At 43.2% G+C, this 27,579-nt stretch overlaps 1 protein-coding gene across 1 annotated transcript in view; it reads left to right on the plus strand.

Annotated features, from left to right (window-relative positions):
- ccnf (cyclin F) overlaps positions 1-27,579 on the plus strand; it is a 38,795-nt gene that overhangs the window by 3,123 nt on the left and 8,093 nt on the right. Inside the window, exons 2-15 of the mRNA XM_059978622.1 lie at positions 4,050-4,204; positions 5,424-5,530; positions 6,834-6,901; positions 9,052-9,245; positions 9,902-9,955; positions 12,601-12,705; positions 15,418-15,495; positions 16,052-16,200; positions 18,141-18,305; positions 18,391-18,514; positions 22,572-22,752; positions 23,043-23,130; positions 23,650-23,749; positions 27,307-27,437. Coding sequence (XP_059834605.1) covers positions 4,050-4,204; positions 5,424-5,530; positions 6,834-6,901; positions 9,052-9,245; positions 9,902-9,955; positions 12,601-12,705; positions 15,418-15,495; positions 16,052-16,200; positions 18,141-18,305; positions 18,391-18,514; positions 22,572-22,752; positions 23,043-23,130; positions 23,650-23,749; positions 27,307-27,437 — 1,699 coding nt within the window. The remainder of the gene's footprint in view (positions 1-4,049; positions 4,205-5,423; positions 5,531-6,833; positions 6,902-9,051; positions 9,246-9,901; positions 9,956-12,600; positions 12,706-15,417; positions 15,496-16,051; positions 16,201-18,140; positions 18,306-18,390; positions 18,515-22,571; positions 22,753-23,042; positions 23,131-23,649; positions 23,750-27,306; positions 27,438-27,579) is intronic.

A 27,579-nucleotide genomic window follows, 5' to 3' on the forward strand; every position in this document is an offset into this window, starting at 1 on the left:
ATAAGTATTTTGCATCAGTCTTCACTGTGGAAGACACTAGCTGTGTGGTGAAAGTTCCAGTTGCCATTGATCATGGAGTGTGTGGTTACCATAACTCGAAAGAAGGTTCTTGGGGAAACTGAAAAATCTGAAGGTTGATAAGTCACCTGGACCAGATGGTGTAACAGCCCAGAGTTCTGAAAGAGATTATGGAAGCATAGATAATGATCTTTCAAGAATCACTAGATTCTGAAATGGTTCCAGAAGACTGAAAGATTACGAATGTCACTCTCCCCTTCAAGAAGGGAGAGAGGCAGAGAGAAAGAAACTACAGACCAATTAGTAGGACCTCAGTGGTTGCGAAAATGTTGGAGTTGATTATTAAGCTTGAGGTCTCAGGGTTCCGGGAGGCACGTGATAAAATAGGTTGTAGTCAGCATGGTTCCCCAAGGGAAAATCTGTTGAAATTTTTTGAAGGAATAACAAGCAGGATAGATAAAGGAGAATCGGTTGATTTTTGTATATTTGGATTCTCAGAAGGCCTTTGACAAGGTGCCACATATTACAGGAAAGATTCTAGCACGGATAAGGCAGTGGCTTATTGGCAGGAGGCAAAAAGCGGAAATAATGAGAACCTTTCCTGGCTGGCTACCAGTGACTAGAGGTGTTCCACAGGAGGTCTATGTTAGGACTGATTCTTTTTACGTTACACGTCAGTGATATGGATGATGGAATTGATTCCTTTGTTGCAATAAGGTATTTTTGAGGAAGTAGAGAGGCTATAGAAGGACTTGGACAGATTAGGACTTGGCACAGCAACTACCAATTTTACTTTTCATCTCCAACTGTCGCCAAGACATCAACTGTCTCAACTTCACCACTCCTCTCTCCTGTTCCAACCTCACTCCTTCTGAACGCACTGCCCTCCACTCCCTCCGCACTAATCCTAACCTCACCATCAAACCCGCAGACAAAAGTGGTGCAGTAGTAGTCTGGTGGACGGACCTCTACCTCACTGAGGCCAAATGGCAGCTCTCTGACACCTCCTCTTACTTACCCCTGGAACAGGACCCCACCAAAAACGTCAAACCATTGTCTCCCGTACCATCACTGACCTTATCAACTCCGGAGACCTTCCATCCTCAGCCAAAAACTCAAAATTCCCACACCCCGCACTGCTCGGTTTTACCTCCTCCCCAAGATCCACAAGCCTGACTGTCCTGGTAGGCCTATGGTTTCGGCCTGCTCCTGCCCCACTGAACTTGTATCTGCCTACCTGGAATCCATTTTGTCACCCATAGTTCAGTTTCTCCCCACTTACATCTGGGATACATCCCATGCCCTCCACCTCTTCAATAACTTCCAGTTCCCTGGTCCAGACCACTTCATTTTCACCATGGATGTCCAATCCTTATACACTTCAATCCCCCATCAAGAAGGCCTCAAAGCCCTCCGCTACTTTCTTGACAATAGACCTCACCAGTTCCCCACCACCACCATACTCCTCCGGTTGGCGGAACTGGTACTCACACTTAATAACTTCGCTTTTGGCTCTTCCCACTTTTTTTCAGACCAAGGGTGTAGCTATGGGCAATTGCATGGGCCCTAGCTATGCCTGCCTCTTCGTGGGTTATGTGGAACAGTCTATGCTCCAAATCTATACTGGTACTGCTCCCCAACTTTTCCTTCACTACATTGACAACTACATTGGTGCTGCTTCCTGCACCCATGCTGAGCTCGTCAATTTCATCGACTTTGCCCCAACTTTCACCCAGCCCTCAAATTCACTTGGTCCATCTCGGACACTTCTCTCCCCTTTCTCGATCTCTCGGTCTCCATCTCTGGAGACAGACTGTCCATTGACATCTTTTATAAACCCACTGACTCCCATAACTACTTTGATTATACCTCTTCACACCCTGCCAAATGCAAAAATTCTATTCCCTATTCCCAGTTCCAACGTCTGCACTGCATCTGCTCCCAGGATGAGGCTTTCCATTCCAGGACATCTCAAATGTCCTCTTTCTTTAAGAATTGTTGTTTCCCTTCTGCTGTCATCAATAATGCTCTCACTCGCATCTCCTCCATTTCCCACACTTCAGCCCTCACCCCATTGTCCCGTCACCACAACAGGGACCGTGTTCCCCTTGTCCTCACCTACCACCCCACCAGCCTCCGGATCCAGCATATTATCCTCCACACCTTCCGCCACCTTCAACAGGACCCCACCACTAAGCACATCTTTCCCTCTCTACCCCTCTCCGCTTTTCGCAGGGATTGTTCCCTCCGTGACTGCCTGGTCCACATGTCCCTCCCCACAGATCTCCCACCTGGTACTTATCTCTGCAAGCGTAAGTGCTAAACTTGTCCCTCAACCTCATCTCTTACCACCATTCAGGGCCCCAAACAGTCCTTCCAGGTGAGGCAACACTTCACTTGTGAGTCTGTTGGGGTAATCTATTGCATCCGGTGTGGCCTCCTCTATGTCGGCGAGACCCGATGCAGATTGGGGGACCGCTTCGTCGAGCACCCCCCACTCCGTCTGCCACAACAGACAGGATCTCCCAGTTGCCACCCACTTCAAATCTGCTTCACATTCCCATTCAGATATGTCCATACATGGCCTCCTCTACTGCCATGATGAGGCCAAACTCAGGCTGGAGGAGCAGCACCTCATATACCGTCTAGGTGGTCTCCAGCCCCTTGGTATGAACATTGAATTCTCCAGCTTCCAGTAATTCCCTCCCTCTCCCTCCCTTCCTCCATCCCACTTTCACTTTGCCTCCTCCTCTAGCTGCCTATCATCTCTCTCATGATTCTGCCTTCTACTACTACTCATAGTGCTTTCCCCTTGTATTCCTTCACCTTCCCAGCTTATCCCCTCCCTGCTTCCCCTCCCCCACCCCTTGATCTTTCCTCTGATTGGTTTTTCACCTGGCACCTTCCACCCTCCCCCCACCTTCTTTATAGGGCCCCTGCCCCTCCTCCTTCAGTCCTGACGAAGGGTCTCACCCCGAAAAGTTGACTGCCCATTTTAATGGATGCTGCCCGACCTGCTGAGTTCATTCAGCTTTTGTACGTGTTGATTTGACCACAGCATTTGCAGTGTACTTTGTGTTTACCAATTCTCCTTTGTCTATCCTGTTTGTTATTTCTTCAAAGGGTTCCAACAGGTTTGTCAGACAAGATTTTCCTTTAAAGAAATAATGCTTACTTTGGCCCATTTTATCATATGCCTCCAAGTACCCCAAAACCACATCCTTAATCAACTCCAACATATTCCCAACCACTGAGGTCAGACTAACTGGCCTATAGTTTCCTTTCTTCTGCCTCTCTCCCTTCTTGAAGAGTGGAGTGACATTTGCAATTTTCCAGTACTCCAGAACCATGTTAGATTCCATTGATTCTTGAAAGATCATTACTATTTCCTCCACAATCTCTTTAGCCACCTGTTTCAGAAAGCTGGGGTGTAGTCCATCTGGTCCAGATGACTTATCTACCTTCAAACCTTTCAGTTTCCCGAGCACATTCTCCCTGGTTATGGCAATTTCACTCACTACTGCCTGATGACACTCTTGAACTTCCGTCATACAGCTAGTGAATTCTACAGTGAAGACTGGTGCAAAATACTTATTTAGTTTGTCTGCTAATTGTTCCCCATTACTACCTCTCTAGCATTGGTTTACCAGTGGTCCATTATGTACTCTTGCATCTCTTTTATACTTAATATATCTGAAGAAACTTTTGAGATTGAGCCAGTGGGCAGCATGCTACTTGCTCAGACTATGTGAATGTGCCAGTGTGCATGCAGCAAGATACTTGTATAGCAGCTGGTTCAAGTTCAAGTTTAATTGTCATGTATGATTACCTTTGAATACAGCCAAAGTGTTACTCTGGGTTTTCCCTGACCTACTGCAGGTTGCTCTGTCTTGTGAGAGTTGTGGGAAACCTATGGGTATCTTAAAAAAAAATCAAGCTCTGGCTGCTGTGTCTGTTGTGGACTTGTGCTGAGGAGCTTGGATTTCTAATTAAAATCGAATTTCTTCACTGTTCCAATCTTTCACTTTCAGTGTTTCGCTGTAAATGTGTAAAATGCGTCTCGCTACTTTCAACACAGAAAACTAAGAAAAGTACTCCTGCCCTGACGCTTCTTGATCTTCCAGCTGATATTTTGCTTTATGTTTTGGAATGTCTCCCGGCTCAGGATATTTTGCATTTCAGAACGGTAAGTTAATTGTCATTTACTCTGAGTAACCAGTGTGAAGAGACTGAAAAAATTCCAGTATGAAAGCAACTAGTAAGATTCTGTTTGCTCTCTCACTACACGTCAGAGAGAGATGCAAGTGCAGCTGGGCGTAAATGAGGAGCATTTGTACCCACGACCTGAGCATCTGACATTTACCAATTACAGAGCTTCACTGGCGTATTTTTGTTACTCTTTCTATGTATTGGAGTGACAATCTCTGAATTCCCTTCCCGTATCACAGGAACAACCTATATTTCTGTTGCATGTTCAAGCCAACATCACTAATATGTTATGAAGTTGGTTGTTTTACAGCAGGGCTACAGTGCAGTATGTGGGGAAAAAAATTCCTATAAGAAATATATATATAAATAAGTAGTGGAAAAAAAGAGCCAAAATAGTCAGGTATTGTTCTTGGATTCATTGTCCATTCAGAAATCTGGGGTGAGAGGGAGACGCTGTTCCTAAAACGTTGAGTGTGTCTCTTCCTGGTGGTAGTAATGAGAAGAGGGTGATGAGGGTCATTCATGACAGATGCTGACTTTTTGAGGCACCATCGTCTGAAGATTTCCTCAATGCAGGGGAGGCTGGTCCCATGATGGAGCTGGCTGAGTCTACAACCCTCTGCAGCTTTTAACCAGTATTTATTTAGAGATACAGCGTGGAATAGACCCTTCCAGCTGCTAGCAACCCACTGATTTAACCCTAGCCTAATCATTTACAATCACCAATTAACCAACTAACCAGTATGTATTTGAACTGTGGGAAGAAACCCATGCATTCCATGGGGAGAACATATATTGTAAGCCCCTTCCTGAAGACACCAGGATTGAACACAGACCTGACACCCTGAGCTATAATTGTGTTACACTAACCACCACGCTACCATGGTGCCCAGGGTAGATGGTTGGATGTGCTGTAGATATCCTGTGTACTTCTCAACAGCCTGTCCAGATCTTGCAACGGGGTTCAGAATGGTGCTGGTTGGGCTGAGTAGGGTTTGATTGGCTCTGCTCATTCTGTGAGCATAGCCTTGGAATGAAGTGTTCCGAAGACCAATGGGTCACAATCACAGCTGGCAAAGAGTTCTCACACTGTGACCCTGATTGTCTTTAAATGCTTGCCCACTTTACTATTTTTCAGAATGCTTTATTCTTAATATAAATTGTGTAAGATGTTGACTCCTACTTTTGCCTTTCAGGTACACCCTCTCTTTAAATCCCTTGTTGACAATCACTCTAGTGTGTGGGCTCATGCCAATTTTCAGGAGATTTGGCCATCTCCAATAAATCGGTGGCTCTTTGAAAGGTATGGTTGTTGATTCCGTGCCTGATTTTCAAAGGAGATAGAGAAGCAGCAGTAGGCATTCACCATCTTCCACCTGATTGCCATTCCCCTTCTGCCCACTAGTCCACCATCTTTCTTCATGCCCATGTCCATCCATTTCCTGTCCACCTTCTCCTATCCCCATCTCCATTTGTTCTTCATTCACCTCCTCTCTACCCCTCCCCATGTCACTTCGTTCCCCATTCACCATCTCCTGTCCTACCCCATGTTCATCTGTTCTCCTTTGACAATCTCCTCCTTCCCCTGTGACCATTCACTATCTCCTCCCCTCGTGTCCCTCCATTCCCCATTCACTATCTCTTCTCTCCCCCCACGTCCACCTGTTCCCAATTCACCATTTCCTTTCCCTCCCCATGTCCATCCATTCCCCATTCACCGTCTCCACCCATTCCTTCCTCATTTACCTGGTACTGACTATTCTTGTCCAGTTTTGTCTCAGTGCCACTCTCCTTCACTAGCTCTCTATCCATTTAAATCTATTAGTGTCTAAAAGTCTTATCAATCTCTGTCTTGAATAAACTATGATCTGGGTAGAGAATTTCACTATGTTTGAGTAAATTATTTCTTCTCATTTGTGTCCTGAATGGTAAACTCCATATTTTGAGACTATCATCTAGATGTGAGTTGGTGAAACCAGTTTGATATTTCCTCGTTTTTCAACAAAGCCTGCTGTCCCAGAACCTTGGCTTTACTCCTTCAGTCTCAAGTTGCCCATCTGAATAGGCTGACTGCTCAATTCTATTGTTGTTTTCCAAATAAACTACCACTTTAGAATCCATTTCTTTGTCTACTGTTGATGTGAGGCTACCCTAATATATCTTGTTTGGATAACAGTTATTCTGTTTGATATATATTTTGCTCTATCATTGCTTGCCATTCAACTCTCCCCTATGGGAGAATAACCACCAACAAATCTGCCATATTGATTCACACTTTAAATTCATGGTTCAAACTACTCCTTGTACCATGGCCTTGAGATAAGTTTGCCGTTATCCCCACCCCCCAGTCTTTCCAGACTGTGACCACACATTCCCCTGTATGATCACTAGGTGCTTTTCTCAGGATAGACCTTGAGAAGCCGCCTAAACCAATCACTGTTTGTTGCAGCATTGGCTCTTTCTGCTCAGAGGGAGGATGTATGAGATGCACATTTTTAATTGTTGACTGTGCTTTTGTTAAAATATTATAGCCAAAGTGTTCAATTCCTCTGCTTGGGCGCAGAGGGAAATCTCTGCCTTGAACCTCATGACTCTCTCTTTTCTAGGGCTGCAGAAAGTGGAAACTTTGAGGCTGCTATAAAGCTAGGGATAGCATACCTTTACAATGAAGGCCGTAAGTATTAATCCTGCTTTATATAACGCTCCACTGATGAGACACAAATATCCAATGGAAGGTTTAAAGAAACTCTTGGACTATGATTGAATTTGGAAATCTCTCCACAGAGTTGTGAAGCAGAATCCATAAGTTCTTCTGAGGGCAATTTGATATTAAGTTTAGGACAGTGGAAATGGTATGAGAACTTGGGTAGTGCAGTGTGAAAATATGTGCAGATTTCAGTTCTGTAACATTCTGGCCAGAAACGATCTACAACTTTAAGGAGACAAGGTGGCAATATTCTTAATTATTCTTGTTGAATCAACCCAATTTACTTCCACTGTCTCGTGGTGCAGTCTCCATTTTCTGTTTCTTTGTGTGGAAAGATATTGCATTATAAGATAAGGGAGCAGAATTAGGTCTCTCGGCCCATTGAGTCTGCTCTGCTATTCCATCATTGCTGATTTATTGTCCCTCTCAACCCCATTCTCCTGCCTTCTCCCTGTAACCTTTGACACCCTGACTAATCAAGAACCTGTCAACCTCTGCCTCTGCTTTAAATATACCACAGATTCACCACCATCTGGCTAAAGAATATGCATCCTTCTATTCTGAGGCGGTACCCTCTGGTCCTTGACTCCCCAACTATTTGAAACATCCTCTCCACATCCACTCTATCAAAGTCTTTCAATACTCAGTAGGTTTCAATGAGATCACCACTCGTTCTTCTAAACTCCAGTGAGTTGAGGTCCAGAGCCAACAAACACTTCTCATACATTACCCCTTTCATTCCCATAATCATTCTCATTAGATTAAATGCAATAGTGAAATACTTGGCTCTTTCCATCGCCCACCAGAGGCAATTTGATGGTGTGACTGAATTATGACCTGAATGGTCTTCTGTTGTTGTGCTGAGTGAACTGACCACTCGACATTCTCATAAACCTTGTACCTGTTGAATCAATCCAACTTGCCATCCTCTGTCTTGTGTTTGTAGACTCCAATTTCTGTTTTTATTTGAGTAAACTATGAATAACAATCTGGAGGATCAGCTGCTATTTATAAAAGTACAAAATGTTTTTGTTTCAAATGGAAATCTCATTGCATTTTCTTCATGACTCAATGGTATTTTGTGTAGTAATTTCTTTTAATTAAACATTTCAAGATACTTTGTATTTCTGTGGTATATTTTGCAACCCTCATATTAAATGTTTCAGTGCACACCAAGCCCACACTTGCAATGATATGAAAGTGTCCAGATTATCTGTTTCTGTGTTATTAACAGTCAGGGCTGCCCTGTTCAAAGTATTTCTCGGAGATTTTTACCTCCTCCTGTGAGAACAGCAGCACTCCTGAGGAAATGTACTTTACAATCTGACCAATTACCTTTCACCTTTGTCAAATAGCGCAGTGGTGGCTGGTTTCTGTAAAACTCCAAGTGTATCCAAATATCTGCCCGGCTCACATCCGTTATGAAGAACTGCAAAACTTGTTGTCAGTTTTGAGGAGTGATTTACAAATTCTATATGCCTTTGTGTACATAGTCTTCTCTTAACAAAAGAGTTTACTTTGACCAAGTAGTTTAAGTAAGTCGGTTGTATAAAAAATCAGGTGTAGCGTGCAATAATTGTCTGATAATTGCATATGTATATTGAGGATTAATATGAATTGATTGCCTGTTTCAAATGTGCAGAACTTAAAACTTGCGCCAATCCATTGTCTTGCTGGATCTGGGGTAATCTGCACTTTGAGTTGCTAGTGGAGGTACTGTGGTTTCCTCTCTGATCTAGTTGGAAAATGACCAAACATCAAACAATTAAATTGATGGGTTTTACAATTCTCCAATTTGGAATCCAGAATAAGCAGCTTCTCTAACTGAGATATATCTAAATTTATGGAGGATATGTGGGAGGGAAGAGTTTGATTGATTTTGGAATATGTTAAAGTGTCGGCACAACATCATGGGGTGAAGAGTTGGTGCTGTGCAATACTATTCTACGTATCCAGATTGTTGATGCGAGCCTACTGTCATCTTGAAAGTTGCATTGGAATGAATTAGCTTGGTGTTCTGAGCAATCTTTTGAATTGTAGCAGGCTTGTGGTTAAAATACAGCTGAATGGGACTGCACTGCTGTCTGTTAAGTAATCAAATGCACTTGTATTTTCAGTTTCAGTTGCTGATGAAGGCCGTGCTGAAGTGAATGGACTGAAGGCCTCCCACTTCTTCAGTGTGGCCGAGAGTCTGAATGTTGATGCTAGCCCATTTGTTTGGCTGTTCATTAGGCCACCGTGGTCTCTGACTGGCAGCTGCTGTAAGGCAGTTGTCTACGATAGTTTAAAGAACAAGTGCCAATTACACTCAGTAAGTTTGATAAATTCATCGACATAATATTTTTATTTTATTTAGAGATACAGTGCAGAGCAAGGAGTCACATCACCCAGCAACCCACCTATTTAACCCTGGCCTAATCACAGGACAATTTACGATGACTAATTAACCTACTATCTAGTATGTCTTTGGACTGCAAAAGAAGAAGTCGACTAAGCTGCAAGGAGAGGTTGTATAGGCTAGGATTCCATTCCCTGATATTGTGGGGTGACCTAACAGGCAGATAAAATCATGAGTGACATAGACAAGATGCAAACATACCATCTTTTCCCCAAGAGGGCAGAGGTTTAAGATCAGAGACAAGAGATTTACAAGGGACATCAGGGCCAGCTTCTCAGAAAGGGCAAAGCATATTTGGAATGAGCTGCCAGAAATAGCAGTTAGGTGGGCACATTAGCAACGTTTGAAGCTAATCTATACAAGTACGTGGATATGAGAGGGCTCTGGGCCAAACAGCAGTAGCTCACTGGGCAACACAGACAGCATGGATAAGTTGGGTCAAGCGGTTTGTTTCCTTATTGCGTGACTTTATGGAATGTTGGAAATTGCAGAACTAATTGGCCACATGTGCCGAGAGTTGTAATATATCCAGCAAGTTTTTACATACTGTATTATTGCCTGTTTTTTAGGCTAAGATGGCATCGCTAACCTACTGTTTAGCCAAAGTCCTGAGTCTCTTTGAGGTTGGTATAGTGGTAATTAAACCTGATCTCTCGCTATCCTTTGACCTTGCATCAGCCCTTTGTTTGGGTCTGGTCACTTCGGGGCTTGACAATTTGAACACTATTCTGGCCTGTCTCCCTCCTGGTTCGCACCCTCTATCTTTGGAGCTGTTACAGAATCTCTATCCTAGAATCCCATGCTCTCAAATTCCTCTTTTTCTTCCCTATCAACCTTCACTAGGCTCGTAAAAACCTGTATTTGTGCTTATTTAGCTGTTGCCTTGTTGCTGATTTATCTCCACCCCACTGACAGTTAAGAGCATAGAGACAGCAGAATTAGGCTATTTGCCCCATCAAGTCTGTGCTGCTTTTTCGTCGTGGTTGACCCATTTTTCCTCTTGGCCCCAATTTTCTGCCTTCTCCCCGTACCCCCTCATGCCCTTATCGATCAAGAATCTGTCAAGTTCAGTTTTAATATACATAAAGATTTGGCCTCCACAGCTGCCTCTGGCAAAGAATTCCACAGATTCATCCTTCTCTAGATAAAGAAATTCCTCCTCATCTCTGTTTTAAAAGGATGCCCATCTATTCTGAGGCTGTGTCCTCTGGACTTAGACTCTCCCACCATAGGAAACATCCTCTCCAGCTCCACTCTATCAAGTCCTTTCACCATTTGATAGGTTTCATTGAGGTCACCCCTTGTTCTTCTGAATTCTAGCGAATACAGGCCTAGAGCCATCAAACACTCTTCATATGACAAGCCATTCAAGCCTGCAATCATTTTCGTGAACCTCCTTTGAATCCTCTCCAGTTTCAGCACATCCTTTCTAAGATGAGAGGCACAAACCTGTTCATGATTCTGCAAGTGAGGACTCACCAATGCTCAATGTTACATCCTTGCTTTTATACTCTAGTCCTCTTGAAATAAATGCCAACATCACATTTGCCTCCATCACCACAGACTGAACCTGCAAATTAACATATATAACATTTAACAATTACAGCACGGAAACAGGCCATCTCGGCCCTCCTAGTCCATGCCGAACTCTTAACCTTTAGGGAATCTTGCACAAAGACTCCCAAGTCCCTTTTCACCTCAGTTTTTTTTGTACTTTTCTGCTTTTAGAAAATAGTCGACCCTTTCATTTCTTCTACCAAGGTGCATGACCACACACTTACCAACATTGTCTTCTGCCTGCTATTTCTTTGAACATTCTCCTAATCTGTCTAAGCCCTTCTGTAGCCTTTTGGCATGTATTTTCATCTCCTGTTGTACTTTGTTGACCACATCCTTACTACTGTTTGTGGGTCTGCATACAACTTCCAATAGGGTTTTTCACCCTTGCAGTTCCTTAGCTCTATCCACAATGATTCAACATCTTCTGACCCCGTGTCACCTCTTTCTACTGATTTGATTGCATTTTTTTGCCAACGGAGCTATGCCATCCCTCTGTCTGCCTGCCTATCTGATACAATATGTATCCTTGGACATTAAGCTCCCAGGTATAATCTTCTTTCCTACAGATCATCTACTTTATTCCATATACAGATTCCATATTCCCCATTTAATTATAATGCCTTTAATCTTGTATTCACCGTTTTTGATTTTGTTCACCTTTTATGTTGCAACTCATTCTGTTCACTGCAATTTTGACCTATCATCAGCCTCCCCTTTTTAGGACTCTCACTATACATTCCCTCTGTAAACCAATTACCTCATCTTCAATCCTATCACTCAGGTTCCCACCCACCTACCAAATTAGTTTAGACCCACCTGAACAACATGAGCCACCTGCCTGCAAGGATGTTGGAACCCCTCGAGCTCAGGTGTAACCCATCCCTTTTGTACAGGTCATACCTTCCCCAGAAGAGATTCCAATGATCTATAAACCTGAATCCCTGCCCCCTGCAACAGTTGCTTAGCCATGCATTCACCTGCTGAATCATTCTGTTCTTGCCCTCCGTGGCACATGCAGCAGTCCTGTGACAACCATCCTGGAAGTCTTGTTTTTCAGCTTTCTACCTACTGTAGCTCCCTAAAATCTCTTCAGGACCTCCTCATCTTGCCTCCCCCTGTCATTGTTGCCAATGTGTACCATGACTTCTGGCTGTTTACCCTTACCCTTGAGAATGCCACGGACCCAATCCGAGATATCCCTGATCCTGGCATCAGGGAGGCAACATAAACATACCACCCAGGTGTCTCTATCGTGCCCACAGAACCTTATCTCTGTTCCTCTGACAGGAATCTCCTATCAACACTGCCACTCTCTTCACCTCTCTGCTCTTCTGAGCCACAGCAGCAGACTTAGTGCCAGAGACCCAGTCACTGAGGCTCCTTCCTGTAGGTCATCCCCTATACTTGTATTATTGAGGGGAACAGCCTCGGGTGTACTCTGCATTGGCTGTGCATTTCCCCTCTTTCTAATGACAGAGACCCAGCTACTGGTCTCCTGTAACCTAGGGGTGACTACCTCCCTGTAGCTCCTATCTATCACCACATCATTCCCCTGTATGAGTTGAAATTGTCTATCTCAGACTGCTCACTCTATTCAAGTCATAGTGCAGTTACTGCCCTTGTATTGGTACCATGGCACATCAAGTACTGTTATAAGTATGTGTTAATGTTTGAGCAGGAAGCTGTTAAATGTACTTTTCCTCTATAGGATGAAGAGAAGCAGAAGCAGGCTCTATCATTGTTTGAGGAATCTGCTAGTCATGGCTGTTTACCTAGTTCGTTCCACCTGTGGGAGAGGAACCAGAGAGAGGCAGTAAGTATACATTCGTTCAATTTAATATCAGAATGATGTAGAACTGAACAAAGGGGCATTAGTTTACAGTCAAAACTACAATGGTACCTGGAATAAAATGAGCTTATGCAAGGCAAAAATGTAAAACTCATCATAATTTACTAGAATGTTACCTGGGTTTCAGCACCTAGGTTACAGGGGAAGGTTGAACAAGTTAGGTCTTTATTCTTTGGAGCATGGAAGGTTGAGGGAGGACTTGATAGATGTATTTAAAATTATGAGGGGGACGGATAGAGTTGACGTGGATAGGCTTTTTCCATTGAGAGTAGGGGAGATTCCAACAAGAGGACATGAGTTGAGAGTTAGGGGGCAAAAGTTTAAGGGTAACACGAGGGGGAATTTCTTTACTCAGTGGTAACTGTGTGGAACGAGCTTACAGTGGAAGTGGTAGAAGCAGGTTCGGTATTGTCATTTAAAGTAAAATTGGATAGGTATATGGACAGGAAAGGAATGGAGGGTTACGGGCTGAGTGTGGGTCGGTGGGACTAGGTGAGAGTAAGCATTCGGCAGGGACTAGAAGGGCCGAGATGGCCTGTTTCCATGCTGTAATTGTTTATGGTATACAGCCTGAAATTCTTACTCTTCACAGAAATCCACAAAACATTTTTTAAAAAAACGAAGAATGAGTGACAGAAACTTTAGAATCCCAAAGCCTCCTCCCCCTCCCCACACACACAGAGCAGCAAAAACGTCAATCTTCCCCCACTTCCTCCAGCAAAAGCACCAAAACCCCACCCCCTCACCAAAGCAGCAAAGCCCACAAAGAGACCTGAACTATAAGGAAAGGTTGAGGTGACATGTTAGCAGCATGCAACAGCCTCTCCAGACCTGGTGTTACTATAATTAAAATTTTAACTAGGGCATGAGGGTACAATTTTTTTTTTTATAAGTAGGGCATGTGGACAACAGAGCAACCGGTGTTCGCATCTACCATTGCCAGACACTGCTACGGTACAGAAATTGCCCAACAACAAACCTTCACGGGGATCTGCTGGAGAAACCTCACGACCTCGGCCTGCTTCGGGGACCAGGCCTGCAGTCCTCGGCATCGCCTGGTGCCACTGGCCGGGGCTGGGGACATCGTAAGCGGTGTGTGGAAGTTCGGCAAGCAGGCAGGGATTCGTGCTAGGCTGGAAACGAACCCTAGCCAGCCGGCTCTCCCATCCATTCTGCTCTCCAATGTCCGCTCCTTGGACAATAAATTGGACTACATCTGCATGAGTTTAGAGTCTGCTGAGTTATTGTTTTGACAGAAACGTGGCTTAGTGACAGAGTTCTGTATGCCACTGTGCATCTAGACAGGCTCGCTTTGTTTTGGGCTAACAGAGATGCAGCTCTGTGTGGTGAGGCTCGCGGTGGTGGCTTGTGTGTGTACATCAACATGACACAGGTTCTTACTCACCATCAAGAGAAAGAAATTGGTCAAGTGAAAGGGGCTTCCAACAGCAGCACACACAGTCTGCTGTCTCGATGTTTCAATCTCTCGCGACGCTTCAGTGGGCAACATTGGTAAGGAACTGGGTCATCCACAAAGTCACACCCCAAAAGCCACACAGGGAGTCCAAGAATGCGAACTCACCACCCATGAGCACTGTAGTTTGAGCTGTAGCTGTAGATCATGGACTCCCAAAAGTACTCCAGCCATCTTGAAAAGAAAAGAGACATGAGAACAGAAGAATAAGCTGTTTCACGGTTGAACTGAAAGAAGTCATCTGGGTCTGCAAAAATCCTGTGCCTCCATCTTTTCTAACTCCTCTTTTCTGAAATGAAAGTTCATTTATTCCAGCATCCAGAAAGTGCTAATGTACAGCGTGATCTTTCAAGAGGCTGAGCTCTGTCATCAGCTGTCACTGAGAATTCTTGTATCCAGTGAGAAGCTAAATGTGTACTTGAATTAACTTTGTTACCACAAGGTTATGTACCTTTAATGGTCAATTATTTCAGTATCTTGGCATGAGCATCCTGAACTGACTGACCATTTCTGTTTGATTGTGAAGTGGGCATTGGTTACTGGGTAGGGAGTCACAGATCCACTTCACAAACAGGTGTATGAATGTACATTACAGCTCCAGTGGCCTGACCTCAGTGGAGTTAGCGTATTCTCCTGGTGACTGTGGAGTGCTGATACACAAGTGTACAATAGCCAGTTAGACTTGGTGTTGGTGGATCGTCGGAAAATGGGGAAGAGTTAATGAGATACAGGGAAGTAGATAGATCACAAACTGACATAGTCAGTGTTTGCCATAGTTGCACAGATTCATAATCCAAACATAAGCCCACAACTGAGTGAGGTGGCTCAGTGTCCCTGTCACAGCTGAGCCTATGGGTAATGTACAAGTGCAGAAAAGCCTTTGGTTGAACAGGTAGTACAGCAGGTGATGATGATTTTAAATCCATCGAATGAGTTCACAGCTTCCATACTGTGAGGAAATATCATTTAAAAAAGATTAATGGGACACGTAGCCAAACATTTAGGTTCTAAGGTTTGTACTTGACATTGAGGTAGATGCATTTCTAATTTGTTCAAATACTTTGAATCTTAAATTCAGCCCCTTTATTTTTCACTTTTGGATAAGATTTGTTTTAAAAAAAGGACACTGAAAGATCTTCCATATCTCTGTGCCAACCTGCAACATTCTGTTGGGTATTTATGGATAATTTTTGTTTTGTTAGGTGACTGATCCGGGGAGGTACCTTCAGAGTCTGAGAAAATTGCGAGATTATGCAACAAAAGGTTGCTGGGAAGCACAGGTATGTGTTACTGGAGCAAAAATTTATTTCCTTTACCACTCAACAAGTCAATGGGCAAAGAGATTTCAATATTATTAATCTATTAAAATATCTAAGTAATGTTCATAAAGAAATGTCCCGCTACCTGAGGAATTTCCAGTTAGCTAGAAACTATTCTCACTCAAAACCTGGTTCTATGCCTGTCGCGTTGTGCAAAGGTGATTTCGAAGTGGAATTCAGTTGGAAGAACTGCTCACTCTGTTCAAGCTAAAGATGGTCTTAGCCATTAGATGGCAACTGATATGAGAAGATTATATCCAAAGGTTGTGATGAAAGTGTTAAGCAAAATGTCACAGCTTGTTACTGTTATTAAGAACTGCAAAATATTGATCCTTTCATTTGCACATAACTACTTGCAATCTGTTTTCTTCCATTTGGTCAGCTCCACAGCCAACCGCGTTAACACTGTAGAGTATGACTGGTTTGTTCTGGGAAAGTAGTAGAATTCTGAGGTGAGGATCTTACAGTGGGCTGTAATTTTTGAATTGATTAACACACCTTTATGATTCCGTTTCAGTTGGTGTTAGCCAAAGCCTGTGGAAATGGCAATCTGTTTGGATTAAAGCTTAACCCTCAAGATCTTGTAGCCCAAATTTTTCAGTCTTCCCGTCCATCCTTCAAGCAAAAAATGTTCAAAGTACAAAAAGGCATGAATGACACAATGAGGTAAATGTAATTATTTCAGTCTGTTAATTGAATAATAAAGGAACAGGAACATTTGGTATCGATGTGGCCTGTTTCTCTCACTATATCTCAGGAAGGCCTGTAGATTTACTGAAACTGCATTGGGCTAAAAGGGCAAATTAAGGGTGAATTGCCTGTTAATTGTACTTTTGGTTTTGCATGGTTAGTGTTGCTACACAGCACAAATCACTTGCCCAGTTAATTTCTGCCAAAGTTTATGCTCTGCCATGCAGAGTTCAAACAGTTAATAAGGGCCCATTCCTAAAATATGAGCTAGAGTATGAGTGGATTCATGACCCTCAATAACAGATATGTGGGACTCTTTCCCACCAGTAGTACGTTACAAAGGTAATTGAAATGAGATCAACAGCTTCGAGAGAAGATACTTAGATAAAATAAATCAATAGTATAACCATATAACAATCACAGCACGGAAACAGGCCATCTTGGCCCTCCTAGTCCGTGCCGAACCCTTAATCTCACCTAGTCCCACCTACCCGCACTCAGCCCAAAATAGTAGGTGGATCTACTTGTCCTATTCTGCTCAGTTTGCTCCTTTTCTTGTGGGTACTTCTGTCTTGCCTTTTTAACTTGCGTCATTAAAACAACTTGATGTCCAATTGTATCATTGTATTATTTGGGGTGTCGCGCTTGTGTAGTGGTTAGCGTGATGCTAATACAGCTCAGGGCAATTATGTATTGAGTTTAATTCTAACGCTGACTTGTGTTGTTGTGTGACCTAGTGGATAAGGCATCAGTCTAGTGATCTGAAGGTCACTGGTTCGAGCCTCAGCTGAAGCAACATGTTGTGTCCTTGAGCAAGGCACTTAACAACACATTGCTCTGTGACGTCACCGATGCCAAGCTGCTTGGGTCCTAGTGCCCTTCCCATGGACAACATCGGTGGCGTGGAGAGGGGAAGGCTTGCAGCTTGGGCAACTGCCGGTCTCCCATACAACCCTGCCCAGGCCTGAGCCCTGGAAACCTTCCAAGACGCAAATCCATTGTCTCACAAAACTAACGGATGCCTATTCTAATGCTGTCTGTAAGAAGTTTGTATATTCTTCCCATGAGTGCTTGGGTGTCCACCGAAGGATGCTTGTTCCCTCCCACTGTCCAAAGTTGTGCCAGTTAGAGGGTTAATTAGTCACTATAAATTGTCCTGTGATTAAACTAGTGTTAAATAGGAGGGTTGCTGAGTGGTGTGGCTTGTTGGGCTAGAAGAGCCTGTTCTGCACTGTATCTCTAAGTAAATAAATAAATCAGTGGATTAGAAACAACATATGCTAGAACATTCAGTAGGGTTCTCAGTCCTGTGTAGTGGCTGAAAATCCAATTTTGCCATGAACCAATAAAATAGCTTACTCTATGTAATGATTAAATTATATGCATCACATTGGATGCTTTTATAATCAATAAAACAAGCTGACTAAACTTTCAGAGATAGTTTCCATTTTTGCTCAGTACCTTGACATTGAGAAGTTGTGGATAGCAAAGAGAAATATATCCCATTGTATGAAGAGGTTCAGCCTGAATGGGTACTTCTGGGAGAGCTGTTTGAATCGGCTGCTCAGTGCAGGGGGAACTCAGCAAATTAGGCAGCATCTATGGAGGGGAATAACCAGTCAACATTTTGGGCTGAGACACCTCTGGCTTCTGCCCACTTCCTTTCCAGTCCTGATGAAGTGTCTCAGCTTGAAACATCAACTGCTTATTCATTTGCATAGATGCTGCCTGACCTGCTGAGATCCTTCAGCATTTTACATGTGTGAATTGCTCAAAATTTCCAGCATCTGTAGAATCTCTTCTGTTTATAGTGCTCTCACCTGCACAGTTTCCATTTTATCCTGTTTTGATATATACACAAAGTGATTCTGTGTAGAAATTGCTCTGGTGTAAGCAATGACTTTCCTTTTCTGCAGATACATTTTAATTGATTGGCTGGTGGAAGTGACCAGCATGAAGGACTTCTCCAGCTTGTGTCTGCACATCACTGTGGCGAATGTCGATCGGTACCTGATGCTGCGCTCTGTACCCAGGGGCAGGCTCCAGTTGTTGGGGATAGCCTGTATGGTTATCTGCACACGGTAACGTTGACAAACACCCATTCTACCTTCATAAAACTGCAGCAAAGTCTTTACAGGTTCATTATTTAAACTTCTTCCTCTGTAGCTTTATTAGTAAGGAGATCCTAACAATTCGTGAAGCAGTCTGGCTTACGGACAACACTTACAAGTATGAAGACCTAGTGCGGATGATGGGAGAGATAATTTCTGCACTTCGAGGAAAAATTAAAGTGAGTGAGTACAAATGCATGTAGAACTGAACAAAGGGGCATTAGTTTACAGTCAAAACTACAATGGTACCTGGAATAAAATGAGCTTATGCAAGGCAAAAAATGTAAAACTCATCATAATTTACTAGAATGTTACCTGGGTTACAGGGGAAGGTTGAACAAGTTAGGTCTTCATTCTTTGGAGCGTGGAAGGTTGAGGGAGGACTTGATAGAGGTAGTTAAAATTATGAGGGGGATAGATAGAGTTGACGTGGATAGGCTTTTTCCGTTGAAAGCAGGGGCGATTCAAACAAGAGGACATGAGTTGAGAGTTAGGGTGCAAAAGTTTAAGGGTAACATGAGGGGGAATTTCTTTACTCAGAGAGTGGTAGCTGTGTGGAACGAGCTTCCAGTGGAAGTGGTAGAGGCAAGTTCGGTATTGTCATTTAAAGTAAAATTGGATAGGTAGATGGACAGGAAAAGAATGGAGGGTTATGGGCTGAGTGCAGCTCAGTGGGACTAGGTGAGAATAAGCGTTCGGTATGGCCGAGATGGCCTGTTTCCATGCTGTATTTGTTATATGGTTATATAATGTCTTACAAATTTTATAAGTCTGTTGCACATAAATTCCTTTATGTTTGATATATGAATCTTCTGTAAGCAGATCGTGCTTGCTTTCAATGGGAGTGTGTGGTGTAGGCAGAGTTGGTTCAGCACACTGGAGTTACGGAGTTGTACAATAAAGAAACAAGCCTTTTAGCCCAACTGCACCACTCCTTCCTGCCTGCATTAATTCCATCTCCTCTGTTCTGCTCATTCAGGTACCTACCCAGATGCCTCTTGCAGTTCATTCCAGACACCAGCTAGTCTTTGTGTAAAACATATACCCCTTGGGACTTCAAGTTTCCTCCCTCTCATCTCAACCCTATATCCTTTAACTTTAGACACAGCTACCAAGGAAAACACTCCAGCTCTCTACCTAGTCATTACTTCTCTCATAATGTTAATCACCTCTATCATGTCACCTCTCGACCTCCTCCACCTATATCCTCTAACTTTCCACATCACTATGACTCTCTACCCTCTCGTAATGTTAACCATCTCTTTCATGTCACTTCTCAACCTCCTGTGCTCCAGCCCCTGCCTATCCAATCTCCATTGATAGTCAAGCCCAGACTATATCTCTTGAGCTCAGTCAGATCCTTCCTATGGTGTGGTGAGTGAAACTATACACAATACTTCAGCTGCAGCCTAACCATCACTTGGCACATCTGTAATGCGAGTGCCAGTCTTGTACTCAGTACCTTGGCCAATGAAGATCAGTATGTCATATACCTTCCTTGCCACTGTCCACTAGTGTTCCCGTTTTCAATGAAATATGTACTGATGCTCTTCAGTCTCTGTTCAGTGACACTCCCCAGGTCCCTGTTTGGGTAGAACATACAGTGAATAGCAGGTTTGTCTCCACTAGAAAAACACATATTGATATCTTTAACTACAGCTGCAAACTTTCATTGCTGTACTGACATCTGTTGCTTTCTTAGAAGCAGAATACGGAAAACCAATTTCACCAAAATGAACAGACTGGTCAGTGATGAGGTAAAGCTCTCTCCGATATTAACTTGGTTGCACCTGAAACCCCTTTTTGCCAGGCAGCTCTGGAGATCGGCTGGTGAGCCCCTTGCTAACAGCCAGTGGACTCAGCAGTGAGAAAACCACCTTTCTCAATCCCTGTACATCTAGGGTCAATAATAACCTGAGTCCCACCAACCCCGGGAGGCTGGGACCTCTCACACACCCAAACCTCAATTTGTGTCATTACTGTCCCCATGCAATCACCCATCCGCAAGAAATAACAGATCGTACATTGCTTACAATTATAAGGAAACTATATTTACAAATTTCAGCTTTATTGAACAGTTAGTAGGAAAAGCAAAAAAATTAAAAAGGGCCCATTACAGTTAACCCATTCCGAACGTGCACACAAGTTGGAGCTCATCTCGAAGTTGTCTTTAATTCGCGCTCTGGATCCATGGTCAGCTTGAAAGCACACACCACCTTTGGAATGTCACTCGAAATCCGTCTTGAACAAACAGGCTCCCCCGCAGGAGTACTGGTCCTTCTTCCTTAAAGCTGCATAAAGCACCTTGTGCAAGTGGGATGGCATTCTCAGCCACCTTCCCTTCTGTCTGCTCCCAGTTCCCACCAAAAAGACCTCGACCCACAACAGTGTCTGTCAGAGCAACCTCTCCACCCAAAGTTCTCTAGAGCCTTCTCCCAATTCCACCGTCCTGATAGGAATGTAGTGTCATCCCAAGTATAAGCATCACAATCCCTTATCTTTAGCTCAAACCCAAACAAGCTGAAAGTAGACCAGACTGCTCTTCTAGAACTGCTAAAATGAAATACCCACAGCATGGCAATAAAAATCTTAACCAGGGCTTTATACACCAACCAACCAAACAGCACAGAAGCATTTAGCCCATTATCCACACCACTAGCAGGGATCCACCATATTAATCCCATCTTCCAGCACTTCATTCATAGCCTTCTATTCCTACACAATTCAAGTGTTTGCTTCAGTATCTCTTCAAGTGTCATCAGCAGCACTGTTTCCACCACACTTAGGTATTCCTGGTACTGGTCCTCCACCTTATCATTTCTGGTAATTTAATCCATTTCTGCAGTGTACTCTTTCTAAACGTGTCCTTATTTTCTATACATCATTTGTGTCCCCTCTTAAGTTCAACTTTATTTATCATTCAACACCAACGATCATTAAACAGCAATGCCCTTGAACAGAAAATCGTACAAAAAGTAGTGGATGTGGCCCAGTCCATCACAACTAATCTATCCTCCAATGAGCACTTCTACATGGAGTGCTGTCACAGGAAAGTAGCATCCATCATCAAGGACCCTTGTTATCCCCACCATGTTTTTTCTCTCGTTGCTGCTATCAGGAAGAAGGTATAGGAGCCTCAGGACCCACACCTGTTCAGGAACAGGTATTAACCCTCATCCATCAGGCACTTGAACTACAGTGGATAACATCACTCAACTTTCACTTGCCCCACCATTGAAATATTTCCACAACCTATGAACTCGCTTTCAAGGACACTTCATCTCATGTTCTCAATATTGTTTATTTATTATTATTACTACTTTTTGCATTTGTAATTTTTTGCCTTTTGCACACTGGTTGAAAGCCCACTTGGAGTGGTCTTTCATTAATTCTATAATGTTTATTATTCTATTATGGATTTATTGAGTATGCCCACAAGAAAATGAATCTCACAGTTGTATATGGTGACATGTATGTCCCTTGATAACAAATTTACTTTGAACATGTAATAACCATGAATAAAGCCAAATGAAACGGCATTCCGCAGAGCCAAGGTATAAAACAGAGTACCAGCAGTCATACACAGCACAAGGCACATATAAGATGGTAGTAAACATAGTCATGCAAAAAAAATAATATAGCCCAAGTTCCTGAGTGACCTGTCCTTCAGATTGATGGTGCATGGATGATTGTCAGCATGAGCAAGCCCTCAGCAGTCTGCAGAAAAACACACACACACGCAGTCCAGCTTGTCTTCCACAGAGCAGCACTGACAGGAGGGTCCAGTCCACAATCCAGCATGGATGCTGTACCACGCCTCTGGCTTCTCTCCTGGACAGCTGCAAGAGGCCTAGTCCATGCTACAACCAAGCCATGAAGCTACCCTGCTGTCGGTCTCGCCAATAAACCAGACTTGCAGTATTTTACATTATCAATATCCAACAGGGTCTCCTCCACCTCCACCTTGTCTCTCTGATCTCTTCTCACGACTGAAACACTCCACTCCAGGGTTTTTATAAAGAGGAAACGGACAAATGAATATCGAATGATGTCTCCTTTTACTTTCCAAACAATTTCTCTGAATGTCTAAGCAGATGATAGCCGTATACTTAAGGAGACTAGAATTGTAGGTCCTCAGCTAAAAGTTGTGGACTTTTCCTGTGGCTTATGGCAATATTTATGAGAACATCTCTTAAAACTACAGTGTGTGGTACATTTTAATATTTGCTTTTACAGACACCTACCATTCTGGACTATGCAGAAGTGCTGCTGGCAATATTTCCACTCGAAAGGCACACCATCCATCTCTTTAACTACATCTGTGAACTTTCGCTGCTCTATACCAACATCTCTGTTTATTCTCCTGCCATGACAGCTGCTGCCGCATTGCTGTTATCTCGATTACTCCACAAACAAGGTCAGTACACTGCATTGTCATGTGCAGGGTTTGCTGCTATTCAAATCTGTAATATTTATGGTACTATATTAGCAAATACAGTGGTTCTGTGCAGCTGGGGAAAGGCAGGTATTTAGCACAACTTTGAAATAAGTTGCTGGAATTGGTGACACCTCACAAGGATGGAGAAGTGACAGAGTGTGAGCCCATCTTTGTTGCTCCTTTCACACCATTGTCTATACTCTTGTTCAATGACATCTCCAGTTGAAAGCACAGAACTCCCTCGAGCTGTATGTCTTTTTCTCTTCTAGCCCTGCCATGGTCCAGTCTGCTTGCAGAATCCACTGGATTTACATTAGAGAGTCTAATTCCATGTGTATTAACCCTGCATCAAAAATGGTAAGAGCTATCAAGTGCAACCCCACTTACATCTCATATAAATTCTCAAATGCTCCTTTCCTATATTAATGTTAATTGACCAACATCTTTCAGGCAGAATTCCTGCCTCGTGTAAGCAACTTTTAATGTCTGAGGGTTATGTATTTACAGGCCTCCAACTTCAGAGCCAGTAGTACTACAACCCTCGAACATTATAACCTTTGTAGAGTGTGCAGTTTCAAAGGCTTGCTGTAATACCTCTCCACAATCTGCAGAGAGTGCATTCCAGAACTATGTAGTCATTCCAAAGGGGCTTTGCTTCTAAGCTCATTTCCACTTCCCTGAGGATAATGGCTGTATGAACATTGATATTTAATTGTGCACTGAGCTGTTTTATGTAAATGACTATTTTTGGAGTAAATTTTGAGCCAAGTCAATTTTTTAAAAATCAACTTAAAGTTAATCATGTATATTTGTTGCAAGCAACAATCTAACACTTGAGAAACTTACTTTTGTATGATTTTTTTTAAAAAAAATTAGCTTCCATAATGAAGTGCCCAGGGACTACCGTCAAGTTTCTCTGACTGCTGTAAAGCAAAGATTTGAGGATGAACGTCATCAGCAAATAAGCAGGGAAAAGGTTGGTGATGCTGGCTACACTGTGGTGATAAACGCATGTTATATATGAGACTGTTGCAGTGTTGTCATTAATCCTTCAGTCCTGATGCCAGGCAGATTAGTTCTTATTCTCCAACTCCCCACCAGCATTTTCTACTTGCTATATAGGACCAGTGTCATTTTGAACCAGATCATGGCTGAGTATCGTTTTTAATTCCATATTGTTAAGATAGAATATAGCACAGTATAGACCCTTCAGTCCACAATGTTATGCTAACCTTTTAACCCATTCTAAAATCAATCTAACCCTTCCTTCCCACATAGCCCCCCATTTTACTTTAATCCATGTGGACACCTGAGAGTCTTTTGACTATTTCAAATGTATTTGCCTCTACCACAGTCCCCAGCACTGTATTGCACAAACCAACCACTCTATATAAAAAAAATTCTCTCACAGACATTCCTTCAAGCTCCCCCATACTTATCTCTAGTTAACTTAAAATTATACCCTCTCATGTTAGCCACTGCTGCCTGGGAAAAGGTCTCTGCTGACCACTCAATCAATGCTTCTTATCATCTTGTACACCTCCATCAATTCACCTCTCATCCTCCTTCACTCTAAGAAGAAAAGCCCCAGCTCTCTCAACCTATCCTCATAAGACATGCCTAAAAAGCAAGGCTTCAAAGATCAAGAGGTGGTCGCAGGAGGCAGAGAAACGGTTACAAGATTAACTGAAGTCAGTGGACTGGGCCATATTCAAGAATTCATCTGAGGACCTGAATAAGTACACCATGGTCATTACAGAATTTATTAAAACAACTGTGGATGAATTGTTCAGGGCTGTTCCCCAATAAGAAGCCCTGGATGAACAATGAAAGCTGGAATCTGCTGAGAGCCAGATCAGAGACATAGAAGACTGGAGATTGAGAATGCTATAAGAGGTGCAAGTACGATCGCTGGAAATCATCTCTTGGGCAAAGTGGAGATTATGGACTAGACTGGAATTAACAAGGCATGCTTGACAACTGTGGCAGGGTTAAATCTTTCATCTGCTCCGATTCGCTTACCGAAGCAACAGGTCTACAGCAGATGCTATCTCTTGGCTCTTGACACAACCTTACAACATCTGGACAGCAAAGATGCATACCTTAGCATGCTCTTTATTGATTACAGCTCACCATTTAACACTATCGTCCCCTCAAAACTAATCAATAAACTCCAAGACCTGGGCCTCAATACCCCTTATGCAATTGGATCCTGGATTTCCTCATTTGTAGACCTCAGTCAGTTCTGATTGGCAAAAACATCTCCATAATCTCCATCAGCACAGGATCACCACAGGGACTTGTACATAACCCCATGCTCTACTCGCTTTACACCGATGACTGGGTGGCTAAGTACAGCTCCAACACCATATACAAGTTTGCTGATGACACCACTGTTGCGGACAGAATCAAAAGTGGTGGTGAGTTTGCATACAGGAGGGCGACTGAAAAATTAGCCAAGCACCTTAAAACTATGCTTCCTAGTGTTAGCCATTTGAGCCCTGGGAAAAAGCCTCTGGCTATCCACATGATCAATGCCTTTCATCATCTTGTACACCTCTATCAGGTCACCTCTCATGCTTCACTCCAAGGAGAAAAGGCCAAGTTCACTCAACCTATTCTCAAAAGGCACTGCTCAGAGACGTCCTGGACCCTAGCACCTGGGAGGCAATATACAATCCTGGTGTCTCTTTTGCTGCTGCAGAATCTCCTATCTGTTCCCTTAACTATTGAGTCCCCTATGACTATTGCTCTGCTTGATTTCACCCTACTCTTGAGGATCAGAGCCAAACACAGTGCTATTGGTCTGGCTGCTGCTACCTTGCCCAGATGGGTCACCCACCCTCATCAGTATCCAAAGGGGTATACCTGTTGCTGAGGGGAATGGCCACAGGGGGCCCCTGCACTGACTTCTTTCTCTCTTTACCTCTCTGTGTTCACCCATCTCCTCCCTGAATTCTGCACTCTGGTGTAACCACTTGCTCAAAAGTCTTGTCTATTAATCGCTCTGTCTCCCGGATGATCCTTAGTTCATCCAGCTCCAGCTCCTTAATGTGGTTTTTCCGGAGCCGGAGCTGGTTGCACTTCTCAGCTGTGTAGTCAACAGGGAGACCATTAGGTTCCACGAATTCCCACATCCTACAGAAGGAGCATTCCACTGCCATACCTGCCATCCTACCTGCACAGTACTATGGACAACCAAAACCAAGTCAGCAATAACGAAAGAATAAATCTGCCCTTCTTACCTGTTTCTTTGGCCTTAGCCTCTTCTTGTTGAAACATCTAAATTCCCACTCTGACTCTAGCCCCCCACTCCGACAAAGGCCGCTCTGCTAGACCCAAACTGTCTTATGTTTAAAACAATAAGAAACCCTCACTCAAGGAGAAGGAACTCATAGTGTTTGGTGATGCCGCTAACGCTTCCCACGCCTGTGCACTGGCTCATCTACATGAAACATTGCCATAGAAAAGCAGCACCATCATCAAAGACTCAGGACTCTCTCCACCAGATTCAAGAACAGTTACTACCCCTCAACCATCAGACTCTTGAACAAAATGGGATAACTACACTCTTTTATCTTGTTATTTCATGGTCGTTATTTATTGCTATTTATTATCTGCATTGTAGTTTGTTTACAATTTAGAATTTCTGATGTTTACAGTTACTGTTCTATATATTTGCTAAGTATGCCTGCAAACAAAGAATCTCAGGGTTGTATGTGGTGACGTGTATGTACTCTGATAATAAATTTTACTTTGAACGTGCTCTCTAAATTGGGCAGTATCCTGATAAATTTCCTTTGCATCGTCTATAAAGTCTATAAAGTTTTCACATCCTATAATAAGGCGAAGAGAACTGAACACAATATTCCAAGTGTTTTATAGAGCTGCAACATGAACTCATGGTTCTTGAATTCAATCCTCCTTGTAAAGAAAACACCAAGCACTTTGTTAATCACCTTATCAACTTGCATGGCACCTTTGATGGTCTGATGCTCTGCCCTTTTCCATTCCTGAGAGAAAGGTGATGAAACACTGGTCACATCTGCTAGAATTCTTTGCCCAACATTCTGTATTTGGGAGTGTCCCTCTTTGGACAGAAAGTAATTGCAGGAAGTCCTCTGAACATGTGATGATAAAGTGAAGGTTACTCAGAAGCTGGTGAAGGTTTGAGATTAGAATTTTCCTTCTCATAGATGAGCTGCCACCCACGACTGACAAGCCCCATCTATCCAAAAGTGACTGGTTTTTAGGTGCCAGTAATCAGTCTCTGCCCCTTCTGCTAGTGGAAACGGCTCCCCTGGACTTTGTAGCTAAGCCACACACGAAGGGCAGAAGCTGGACTTGGTTGTCAGAGGTTTTTTGAGATGCACACCTTTGAGAACATTTAACAGGTAGTGGAAGCTTATAGCCGGTGGTGGTAGTGTTTATAACAACCTTTAGGGAACCTGGCGAAGGTTGAGGGTGGCTGTAACTTTGGAAGAGTGGCTGTTGCAATGCTTTCTATTAACTCAACATCTGTGGTCAATGTAGGTGATGGATTACAATGAATTGTGCAATCTGCTGGGGATTAAAGAGGAAAGTGAACCTTTGCCTCTGAATGTTCACACCAATCCTGAGATCCAGACTTTTTTGACATCTCCTTCAGGCAACAAAACTAAACGGTAAGTATTGTTGTAAGCCTTAACTAGAGAGCTTGGTCTTTAACAAGCAGTTCCTCCCAGCAAGAAGTGCATGGCACCTGTGTACTTCTGGTTTTCTCACTCTTCCCAAGGATACATTGGCCATTGGGTTCATTGGTAACAA

The sequence above is a fragment of the Hypanus sabinus genome, chromosome 9 (assembly GCF_030144855.1).
Source record: "Hypanus sabinus isolate sHypSab1 chromosome 9, sHypSab1.hap1, whole genome shotgun sequence".
Taxonomy (NCBI): Eukaryota; Metazoa; Chordata; class Chondrichthyes; order Myliobatiformes; family Dasyatidae; genus Hypanus; species Hypanus sabinus.